The sequence below is a fragment of the Garra rufa genome, chromosome 25 (assembly GCF_049309525.1).
Source record: "Garra rufa chromosome 25, GarRuf1.0, whole genome shotgun sequence".
Taxonomy (NCBI): domain Eukaryota; kingdom Metazoa; phylum Chordata; class Actinopteri; order Cypriniformes; family Cyprinidae; genus Garra; species Garra rufa.
The window spans coordinates 21,366,221-21,379,071 of NC_133385.1; the positions used below are offsets into that span (position 1 = coordinate 21,366,221).

Consider the following 12,851-nt stretch of genomic DNA (forward strand, 5'->3'; position numbering starts at 1 on the left):
AGTAAAATGATTATACATAAAATAATGCAATCTGTTCAGACGTAGCACAGTGCTCATTCAATAAATGCACAACTAAACAGGTGAGTTTTGAGTCTGCATTTAAATGTGGCTAATGTATTAGCACATCTGATCTCTTCTGGAAGCTGATTCCAACTGCGGGCGGCATAATAGCTAAAAGCGGATTCCCCTTGTTTTGTGTGAACCCTTGATATTACTAACTGACTCGATCCTAGTGATCTGAGTTGTCTGTTAGGTTTATATTCAGTGAGCATATCTGCAATGTATGTAGGTCCTAGGCCATTGAGTGCTTTATAAACAAGTAAAAGTACTTTAAAATCTATCCTAAACATAACTGGAAGCCAGTGTAAGGACCTGAGGACTGGTGTAATATGCTCTGATTTTTTGGTTCTAGTCAGAATCCTGGCAGCATCGTTCTGTATGAGCTGCAGCTGTCTAATGAGACCATTGCAATAGTCCACCCTGCTGGTGATAAAGGCATGAACAAGTTTCTCCAAATCTTGACGGGAAACAAAACATCTAATTCTTGCAATGTTTTTAAGATGATAGTATGCTGATTTAGTTACCTTACCTTATGGACTTCATCTTTGTTTCCAAATGCAATGACTTCTGTTTTCTCCTTGTTTAACTGTAAAAAGTTTTGGCACATCCAACTGTTAATTTCATCAATGCATTGGCAGAGAGAGTCAATGGGGCTGTAGTCATTTGGCGATAAGGCTAGGTAAATCTGGGTATCATCTGCATAGCTGTGATATGCTATTTGGTTCTTTCTCATTATTTGACTTAGTGGAAGCATATACAGGCTGAACAACAGCAGCGCTAGAATTGAGCCTTGTGGGACTCCGCATGTCATGGACGTCCACTTAGACTTATGCTGTCCTATACTTACGTAATAACCTCTCCCTTCTAAGTATGACCTGAACCATTTGAGAACCATCCCAGAAAGCCCGACCCAGTTTTCCAGTCTATCTAAGAGAATGTTATGATCGACAGTGTCGAACGCAGCACTGAGATCTAGTAATACCAGCACTGATATTTTGCCGGAATCTGAATTTAGGCGAATATCATTTATTATCTTTATGAGCGCTGTCTCTGTGCTATGATGTTGTCTGAAGCCAGATTGGAAATGGTCCAGGTATCCATTTGAGTTTATGTAGTGATTCAGCTGATTGAAAACAACCTTTTCAATAATCTTACCTATGAAAGGAAGATTTGATATTGGTCTATAGTTGCTCAATATGGTGTTATCAAGATTTTTCTTTTTCAGAAGGGGCTTAACAACTGCAGTTTTCAGGGAGTTTGGAAAAGTCCCAGAAAGAAGTGAGGTGTTCACCACTTCTAAGAGATCTGCTTCTAAACAGTTAAGCACACTTTTGAAAAAAGATGTGGGAAGTGTGTCAAGGTGGCAGGTTGACGATTTGAGGTGCTGTACTGTTTCTTCCAAAATGTTGCTATCGATTGCTTCAAAAGTAGACATAATGACTTCTTTTTGAAATTGCGGTCGAATCTGTCTGACCTCTTCATGACTTGAGGGTAAGCTAATTGTCTTTCTGATATTATTGATCTTCTCAGAAAAGAAGGAAGCAAACTCATCGCACTTGCTGTCGGAGAGCAGTTCACTAGGGATCTGACTAGGGGGGTTTGTTAGTCTCTCAACTGTAGCAAAAAGAGTGCGAGTGTTGTTTAAGTTCCTGTTTATAAGGTTTGAGAAGAACATTTGTCTAGCTTTACCTAGTTCAGCATTGAACGCTTGAAGGCTGTCTTTATAGATGCTATAGTGAATTTCGAGTTTCGTCTTCCGCCACATCCGCTCAGCTTTTCTGCATTGTCTTTTCATACTCTGTACTGCTGTTGATTTTCTCCACGGCGATTTCTGTTTGCCAGAAATTCTGATAGTCAATAGTCTAATAGTCTAATAGTCAAGGAAGTTTGCTGCCGTAACATGGCCGAAGCAGGCACAGTAATATCATGCAGCACCTGAAATTAGTTCCCAGCTAGGTTAGCATTTGCCGGTATTAGTACACGATATAACTACAGAAGAGTCGAGTTTTAAATAGGACAAATATCGAAACTCGTTGGTCATTTTTGAACGCGATGCTATTGGTTTAATAGGATTCAATGATCTATGCTAAGCTATGCTAAAAGTGATATCGCCAGAACAGGAGAACGGCTGAATGGATTTCAAAACGGTAAAACTCAACTTATTAACTCAGGGGGAGTTGAGAATGACCCTATTTCCAAAAAAAGTGGAGTGTTCCTTTAAATGCAACACATTGGCTAAAACATTCTAGTCAATCAGTTTTAGCAATGCTCCCATTTTTCCAGAAAATGTAAAAAGTAGTTTGTTGTAGTAATGTTTCTCTGGTATTTAATTTTCAGGAGAGCGATGTGAGGTGAATGCGCGTTCAGGCCGCTGTGTTCCTGGTGTTTGTAAGAACGGAGGCAGGTGCGTGGATCTGCTGGTGGGAGGTTTCCTGTGCCAGTGTCCTGACGGCGAGTACGAGAAGCCCTATTGCGAGATGACCACACGCAGCTTCCCTGGCCAGTCCTTCATCACCTTCAGAGGCCTGAGGCAGAGATTCCACTTCACCCTCTCCTTTACGTAAGTAAACCATCTAGAGTTACCTAATCCATCAATTTATCTACCCCCCCCCCCCCATCCACCCATCTATACACTTACTTCACATGTCAGCAATGTCCCTTTTCCAAGGGTCATTTCAGAGAGTTGCATTTTCAAAACTTAATTAAATATTATACTTAATATTAAGAATTATATGTGAGCCTGGACCACAAAACCAGTCATAAGAATCATTTTTTTGAAAGCTGAAAGCTGAATAAATAAACTTTGCATTGATGTATAGTTTAAAGTTTTCCAAATTAAGTTCTTAGCAATGTATATTACTAATCAGCAATTAAGTTTTGATATATTTACTGTAGGAATTTTACTAAATATCTTCATGGAACATGAGCTTTACTTAAAATCCTAATGGTTTTTGGCATAAAAGAAAAATTTATCATTTTGAACCATACAGTGTATTTTCAGCTATTGCTACAAATATAGCCGTGCTGCTTAAGACATACTGATAACACTTTACAATAAGGTTTATTAGTTAACATCAACTAAGAATGAACAATACTTAATTGTTACACTGTAAAAAGTTTTCCCCAGTTTCAACTTAAAAACTTAAGTATAGCAGCTGCCTTAAATTTTTAAGTTAAATCAACTTAAAAGTACAAGTCATTTCAACTCACGACAATAAAATGAGTTCAAATGACTTGTACTTTGAAGTTGATTTAACTTAAAAATTTAAGGCAGCTGAAGTTGAAACTGGTGAAAACTTTTTACAGTGTAATGTTAATTTCAGCATTTACTGATGGATTATTAAAATCATGTTTGTTAACATTAGTTAATGCACTGCGAACTGACATGAACAAACAATGAACGACTGTATTTTTATTAACTAACATTGACAAAGAATAAATACTGTATTAAATGGATTGTTCATTGTTCGTTCATGTCAATAACTAATGTTAACAAATTACACCTTGCTGTAAAGTGTTACCATTATATTATAATAAATACTAAAATAATAAATTGTATTATATAATAACATCTCTATTTTAATAATTTTAATAAAATGTAATATATATATAATAAATTATATATAATAAATTGTAACAACAACAACCACATGTCACAGCATACAAGGAGGCAGTAAGTATAAAACATAAAAGGTGAGTTTATTGACAGAACGGTAAGTATATTGCAGCAGGTTTTGAGGTGAGTATTCTTATCTGAGAGGTTCCAAAGTCTTGGTAAGTAGATCCAACAGAGGCAACAGGGAAACACAGAGTCCAAAACAGTCATGGAGATATAGCGATCGTAGGGGGTGTGATCTGTAGACCAGACACTGGTGAACTGAACAGTCCAGGCTTATATAGGGGTGTGGTAAGTGGAATCAGGTGTGTAATTAGAAGTCAGCTGACTGGGAACGTGTGTGTGTGTGTGTGTGTGTGTGTGTGTGTGTGTGTCTTCAGGGTGCGTGGCTTGTGGGTCTGGCTGTGGTAGAACTCTGACATCACAATATAAATAATAATAATAATAATAATAATAATAATATAATAATAAAGATCTTATAATAAGTAATAAGTGATCATATTTTTATTTTAATACTTTTAAAAGTAAAATATATCATGATAATAATAAATAAATGTAATAAAATAATTTAAAAAATATTAAAATAAAAAAATAGGCTTAATAAATAAAATAAATGTTAATAATATAATTATATTTTACTTTAATAATTTTAAACTAAAATATCTTATAAAAAATAATCATTTGTATTAATAAAAAACAGTACATTTCTATGTCAATACTATTTATAAATGTACAAATATATATATTTTACATTTCAGTTCATTTTTTGTTATTGAGTATTCATATTCAGTTTTTATTTTGCATATTTCTATTTTGTTTTTATATATTTTTATGTCACATTTAGTTAAAGGGGACATCGGATGAAAAAATTTACTTTTACATGGTGTTTACATATAAATGTGTCTTAGCAGTGTGTGGACATAACCGCACTACAATAAAAAAAAAAAAACATTCACTAATTTTTTTAATCCCAAAAAAACCTAAACAGTCTCAATTATCAAGTCCTTTTGATTTTCTGAGCAGTATGACATCATATCGCTCAAGCTCCGCCCATGACCGCTGACAAACAGTCCCTTATTAGCATATTTCCACCCTCAGCCAGTACGCTGTCTGCCATTTTCTCAACATTTTAGCAACAATGCCACTGAGGATGCAGTGGATTGGTTTTGTTTTTAATGGTAACGAAAAAAACAAAGAATGGGGCGGGGTGAGCAGAGCTCATTATCATTTAAAGAGGCATGCACTGAAACGAGTCGATATGAACAGAGCTGTTTTAAAAAAGGTACAAAGGGTGTTGTTTTACACAACAATTGAGGAATTTTACCCAAAGTATGTTGCAGACTTTTAATGAAAACCCTAAAGAATCACACCAATTTAAAATGGGCATCTACAATGGGACATCTAATCTTGTGCAAATCTTTTTCAGCTGTTTCCTATAAAAAAAAAGGCCTGCAGTAAAACGATTTACTAAGGGTAAACACCTGTTTAACCTTCTCTACGTCTCCTCACTTTCCCATTACACCATTTATTAATTACAGTGTAACCGATCTAGCAAATTAGACACCATTGCATACCTACCACACAAGTTCTTCTCATGGCAAACATGAAAACAGGATGCCGCGTGTGGTGAGGCATCTTTGTTCATATTTCCTGTGCGTCTGCCCCTTTGCCATGTGCTATCTGACACCTCTCCCTGCAAAAATCCCAGGTGCCCGCACCACAGGGCCAACTGAGATACCAGAGGTTGGCAAACATCAGAGTATCGGTTTCCCCCGTCCATTACAGCGTCATTACCTCTAGCTGTGTCTCTTGGCAGGTTTTATCACTTCCCTTTTCCTCCACTCCCTGTCTTTTTTTATTCTTCTGTCAAGCCTGCATGTTTTTGTTGTGAGTGATCGTTCTAGGCTTTTTTCCTGCTCTTGATCTGTGGATGAGAAATGAATATTCATTCAAATGGAATGTCTGATTGTAATATGATAGATGTGGTGTAAGACAAGATTAAAACTAATTTATGAAATTAGTTTTTTTCTTAAATGGCCTGTGGATCCGAATTTACACTTTGAATTGAAGAAGCTAATTATTATGCATTAAAGTTTGAATTGAGCAAGCTAATTATAGTCATCATTAAGGTTTTCATTTTTCTTTTCTTTTTTTTTTTAATTCATAGGTTTGCTACCAGGGAGAGAAACGCCCTGCTCCTGTATAATGGCAGGTTTAATGAAAGGCACGATTTCATTGCAATTGAAATTATTGAAGAGCAAATCCAGCTGACCTTCTCTGCTGGTAAGTAAAACAATTCATTTTAGTCTTAATGTGAAATTTAAATATATAATCATTTAATTAAAACTTACGTTTTAAGAACAGTACCCAATGCTTTTGTTTAATAAAAAATCAAGAAACCAATACATATTTAAAAAATATATATATTTTATTTTATTATTATTATTATTATTATTATTGTTATGTTAATGATATTACAGATATTTTTTTAAATAATAAACTATATTTTTGTATTGGATTAAATTTGTAAAAATCTATTTTTATTTTTGTCTTGTTTTGTTTTTTTTGTGTGCTCACTACAAATAACTAAAAGGGCTTTAATCAGATTTGAATCTGAACAAAGCTACTTTTTTTAGGTGTCATATCCCAAACATTAGTGTGTATGTATGTATCAATATTTATTTATTCATTTCATTACTTTAATTTATTTTATGATGATAATACTATAGAAGCCTGTTTCTGACACTGATTAAAAAAATGAATAAAATGTTATTGTGACCTTTTATCTTACAATTTTTACTTTTTTTGAGATATAAACTCACAATTGGGAGTTATAAAGTCATAATTGTGAGATATAAATTTGCAATTCTGAGAAGTAGAGTCAGAACTGTGAGATATAAACTCACAATTCCATGTTATAAAGTCAGAATTGCATGATATAAACTAGCAATTGCGAGTTATAAAGTCAGAATTGTGAGATATAAAGTCAGAATTTTTATTTTTTTCTCAGAATTGCGTGATATAAATTCACAATAGCAAGAAATAAAGTCAGAATTAAGGAGATAAAAACTCTAAATTCTGACTTTTTTTGCAAATGCGAGTTCGCATCTCGCAATTCTGACTTTTTTTCCTTGCAATTCTTTTATTTCAGAATTGTGCGATATAAACTCACAATTACGAGTTGAAAAAGTCAGAATTGCAAGATATAAACTTGCAATTCTGAGTTTTCTGACTTTTTTCTCGCAAATGCGAGTTTGTATCTTGCAATTCTGACTTTTTGCCTTGCAATTCTAACTTTTTTCTCTGAATTCTGAGATATAAACTCGCAGTTGCAAATTATAAAGTCAAAATTGTGAGATATAAAGTCAGAATTTTTACTTTTTTCTCAGAATTGCGTGATATAAATTCACAATAGCAAGAAATAAAGTTTTTGCAAATGCGAGTTCGTATCTCGCAATTCTGACTTTTTTCCTTGCAATTCTTTTATTTCAGAATTGTGCAATATATAAACTTGCAATTCTGAGTTTTCTGACTTTTTTCTCGCAAATGCGAGTTTGTATCTCGCAATTCTGATTTTTCTCTGAATTCTGAGATATAAACTCGCAGTTGTAAATTATAAAGTCATAATTGTGGGATATAAATTCACAATTTCGGGTTATAAAGTCAGAATTGCGTGATATAAACTCACAATTGTGAGTTATAAAGTCCAGTTTTGAGGGGGGAAAAAGACTGCTATGTTCACAGAATTGTGTTTATCTCCCAATTCTGACTTAATAACTCACAGTTGAGTCTGAATTGTGAGACATAAACTCGCAACTATGAGAAAAATAGTCACAATTTCAAGATATAAACTCAGATATATAATAAGAGAAAAAAAATAATTCTTTCTCAGAATTATGAGAAATAAAGTCAGAATTGCAAGTTTAATTCTCAGAATTGCAACTTTATTTCTCAGAATTGCGAGACAATTCTGACTTTATAACTCGAAATTGTAAGATCAAAAGTCACAATTACCTTTTGTTATTTTTTATTCAGTGAGGGAAACAATCAAATCAAATGTGTAAAAATCTATTTTTATTTTTTGTTGTGGTTGTTGTTGTTGCTGTTTTGTTTTGTGTCTGCTCAAACTACAAACAACTACATGGGTTTCAGTCAGATTTGAATCTGAACAAAGTTACTTTTTTTTAGTGTCATATCTCGAACATTACTGCGTATGGATGTATCCAGATCCGTGCCAAAGGAAGCAGGTGGCCAAAGAGCATTAAAACACACTTCCTCTGTCTACCTGTTCCTTTGTTTTGTCAAACCTCACACATCAACAGGAGTTACTGTCCAGCCAGTGTGTGTGAAATACCACGTCCCGTCTCTTTAACGGGTCAGAATTGTTTCCAAAGGAAATACGACAGTGGAATTCATCTCTGGAGTGTCTTAGTATAAGCAGATGCTTGTTACATCTTACTACAACACTGAGGGTCACCCGTCCACATGGGCTGAGAATAAAGACAGTGAAAGGCATTTCCTTCACTGTCCTGGAATGTAAAACATCAAACAGCACAGCGATTCTCTGGTAAATTATGAACCTTTATAGGTCAAAGGCCTGTCCCAGCTTACTAGCCATCACTCAACATAATTGAGTCAGGGAAAGATATAAACAACTAAGATATTTGACATTGTATGCACTGTCGTGGGAGGTCCTGGCACACTATTATCTCCTTGATAATGATTTACTCGTTTATCCACTAGACTGGAAAATGCCACACAAATTAAAATCCTCATTGCGCTTTGGAGCCATTGAATTGAATTGCATATTGTGTTAAGTGTTAAGTATTTCTAGTTAATTTAATATTTATATTATATTATATAAATATAATTGTGTATTTATATTTATTTAGTTGTTGTGCAAATATATATTTTACATGTAAAAACTTTTTTTTTTTCTTTATCCAATGATCACAAGCAGAATTACTCTTTCTTGAATTTCAGCAAAACTGGTTTCCTCTTTCCTGTTATTTTTCTATAGGAGAATCTAAAACCACGGTGACTCCTTTTGTAGCTGGTGGGGTTAGTGATGGACAATGGCACACAGTACATCTACATTACTACAACAAGGTAAGTCATTTGTACCAAACACAATGAGAATGGAGGCTGTCGTGGTTGGAAAGTCAGTGAAGAAAAATTAATGGGCCTCAGTCGGGAAACACATTTTTTTTTTTTTTTGCATTAAGATATTACAAAAATCTATATCACTTTTTTTTTTTTTTTTTTATTCTAGCGGTTTGATGGTTTATCACATTTTTCCCCTGACTGTGCCTTTATATAAATCAGAATGTATGAAACGGTTGCAGAGCCATAGTGTTTTAATTACAATTCAAACAAACATGCTACATATTCACTTTTTTCTAAACGCGGAAGTCTTGTCCAACTGGAGCCGTCCTTTACATTTCTGGTCTCTGGTGTTTGTAGTGAAATTAACATATTTTCCAAGCTGATAATGTAACGTTAAACCTGTGCACTTTTTATGTTTAGTTATATTGAAAAAGTTTCATTTCAGTCTAGCTTTTTTTTACCCCATTTTATCATGGATTTCTATGGAGATCGGAACAAGAAAACACCCAAACAGAACTTAGAATCCTTCATCGCACCACTCATCAGTTATTTAGTAAAATGGTGGATAGTGTAAACAGTTTTTGATGTAAAATAGATTGTATAACTTCAAAATTTAAAGCAAAAATAGAATGGTCTGACATTAGCTTTGTGAAATTATGCTACATAAATGAGAACGCAAATTCGTTCTCTGCCAGCAGGTGGCGCTTATGGAACAGCCGCAATGTAGCATTTCCTTAGTTACCGCTGTACACAAAGCACTTTTAAATACTACATTAATATGCATTATGAGGTAAGATGAAAAGAAAATACTGTCAAAACCTTTCTGAAGACAGTCAGTTCCCCTCAGAGATTCATTCATATAAATCCTGAAAACAGTATTTAGCATTTTTTTTCCACGACGTGTCATCAATCAGTCATATTAGCGGCACGGAATGTGAACAATGCCACTGAACCGAACAAAACTCACATATTTTGCTGATTATTGCTGCTGAAAATGGTCAATTATTGTCATGTTTTGGGCTGTACTAATTAGTCGGACTGGAATAAAACATTTGGAGTACTTTAGACTGCCAAAAGGAGAAGAGTGCAAAAAACTGTATGAGGAGTAAAAGAAGTTTGTGGTTGGCCAAACTGAACCAGCATTTCCAGGGCAAGAATTTTGACAACATTCGTGTTTGTTCTTATAATATCCAGTCAGGTAGGTGAAATATTAGGCTAATATCTTAATTAATACTGCTCATACGTATCTTTACCACCTACTAACTTTAGTTTGTCAAAATATTGTGTCCTTTCCTTCTTACTAAGTTCTTTTCTATATCATTTAGCAACTTACACACGTTTTTTCTGGGGGGTTTTGTAATTTAGACAGCATAAATTAGTAGAACAACATATTCAGTAGTATATTAACCATGCAGTCCATGCTGTTATTTACATCCGAGTATCTAGAATATGGCTGTGTATGCGGGTAACTGACCAAATTGTGACGTAAAAGCAAACCCTCTACATTTTGTCCATCGTGAACAGTGATCCTGCTTTGCCTGCTGCAGTGTTTTTTTCTTCTTTTGCATTCGTCTTCAGCATCTTAAATATCAACTAAAACTTAAACTAAATATTTTTTAGGTCAAATCAGAATATTAGAAATTATTTAGGTAAAAATTGCACAGTTTGACTTGAAGTGCAATGTTTGGAAGTCAATTAGCACTTTATTTGCACTTCAGTCCAATTGTTTAGTTCTGTGCGAGAGAAAGTCAGAGTCTCACAAGTCGTGTGTTTCTTGATGAGATCAGTGTGTCCATATTTCATGATAGAAGACATATGATATCAGCGGCATCTCTAGCTGTATCAAAGTTCACAGCATCTTCTAAGAACTCCAGTCAAAAGAAACAGCTTGTATTTCTGCTTCTTTGATCCCGTTCAGTTTTCAGACCCTCATATTTCAGTTGCTGAAATGCAGCATTTATGAAGTATGGTGCGTGTGTAATACGTCATGTCTCTTGTTTCATGGCCAAAAGCTAGGTGCGTGTATTCTGTTATCCGGGATCTCATTACACTTCGTCTCGTTTTTAAGAGTATTTTGTAACCCATAGTGTTTGTATTATTCAATACGGTATTGAATTCTTGTTCTTCGTGTTTTAAAGGAAATAGTTCTCGAGTGTTTTGTTGTTTGTTGTTGCTGAATTACAAATAACTCACCATATTGTAGTTAAACGAGCAATTAATGTTCCTAAGTGACAGTTTGGTAGCCTTAATTTCCATGCTGCCTAACTTTAAAACAGTATTTGTTCATAAGGAATGTGTTTTAAGACTCTAGTTGAGTCAGTACTCCTGAATTAAATCATAGTAAAGCTTTAAAGAATCTCACTGAAGTCTCTTAAAAAAGAAACATTCGTCCCTGAGGGATGACAGTCAACATGCAGTGGGTTTCTCTTTTTGAGTGCATAATTTCTTTGATTTTTTTTGTTGTTTGAAGTTTGAATTCCCTGGTGAAAAAAACAGCTAAAACCAGCCTAGGCTGGTTGGCTGGTTTTAGCTGGTCAACCAGGAAAACCACCAGCTAAAACCAGCCTGACCAGCCTGGCCAGGCTGGGAGACCAGCTAAAACCAGCTACTTCCAGCTAAAACCAGCTTAAACCAGCTAATACCAGCCAACCAGCCTAGGCTGGTTTTAGCAGTTTTTTTCAGCAGGGTTGTCACTAATACCAGTGGTTGCAACCAAAATGTATCTAATATAAAGTAGTGTGTAAATTAGCAAGTTTATTATTGGATTGGAACACCATTTACACTTGTAAACACACTGAAATTTCAGACCCTAAAGCCGTCTGAGATTCAGCGCCCCTTTTCTTCATGCGTATGTCGTGTTTGCTCCATTGTGGCTGTAGCTCCCCCTTAACCCGTCACTTAAAGAGTCTAAGTTCAATATAGTCCGATGGGGAATGCAGACAATAGCAGACCCCCTGTTGAGTTAATCCGGGACTACAATAACACGCTTGGAGTTTCTAAAAGCGCCAGATGGCACACGTTTTTTCTGTTGCACTTAAACATAAAAACGCCCCGGTCTATTATAGTAAATCTCCAGAATATGCTTTTTTATTTCATGAAGTTTTGCTCCAGCTGGAGCCTTGTCCATATGGTAAGGTTGTGGTGAAGTACCGAAATCCATCTCTCATCTTCTTCCAAAATCCATCTCTATTTTGTTGCTCAGCAGTTTCTAACTGTGAAATGGTGACTATGTGAATCACTTTCTGTTTGACCCCATTGATTTTTTTCTTTCCCCATTGATCTTAGAGTTGTTTTGTCTACGGACGCAAGTTGTTTTTGAAGACACTTTCAGATATTTACCTTTTTGTGATAATAAGCAAACACAACGGGACGCAGCTGTAATGCAGTGATGCTTTGAAGTGTCAGGTCTCTTCATTTTCAAGTGTCACGCCTAGTGGCGACCTACTGCGATTTTTACAAACAATCCTTTGATGATAAAAAAAAAAACCATTGCATTAATTCACATTTTGACAGTCTTTTAAAATTATTTGGTTTGTTGAGACTGACTGTTTTTTTGTTTGAAGTCACAGAGACCCTAATCATGTATGTGTAATAGTGTAATAATAATATCCCCCCCCCCCCTATTTTTAACCTGTCTTTTCTGTTCACCAAGACTTCATTTATGTGATCAAAAATGCAGTAAAAAACAGTAATATTGTGAAATATTATTACAAATTAAAAGGACTGTTTTTTGTTTACAATTATTTTAAAATGTAATTTATTCCTGTGATGCAAAGCTGGATTTTTAGCATCATTACTTCAGTCTTCAGCGTCACATGATCCTTCAGAATTCATTCACATATGCTGACTTGCTTCTGTATGGGTTAGATTTGTTGTATCTAGGGGTATCTGAGAACACATTTTAAAAACTTGAAGATTCAATTATCACATATGAAGCGTGATTAAAAAAAATTGTTTATAGTCATTTCTCATAACATTAAGAAAAATGATTAAAGAACAGTCAAGTATGTTAAGCTATTACTTTCGGGTTTCACTGCCCCCAAACAACATACAGTTGAGGTCAAAAGTT

General features: G+C 34.8%; 1 protein-coding gene across 1 annotated transcript in view; it reads left to right on the plus strand.

Annotated features, from left to right (window-relative positions):
- Positions 1 to 12,851, plus strand: part of LOC141302135 (cadherin EGF LAG seven-pass G-type receptor 1-like) — a 71,718-nt gene that overhangs the window by 27,893 nt on the left and 30,974 nt on the right. The window contains exons 3-5 of the mRNA XM_073832324.1: positions 2,398 to 2,620; positions 5,844 to 5,959; positions 8,697 to 8,785. Coding sequence (XP_073688425.1) covers positions 2,398 to 2,620; positions 5,844 to 5,959; positions 8,697 to 8,785 — 428 coding nt within the window. The remainder of the gene's footprint in view (positions 1 to 2,397; positions 2,621 to 5,843; positions 5,960 to 8,696; positions 8,786 to 12,851) is intronic.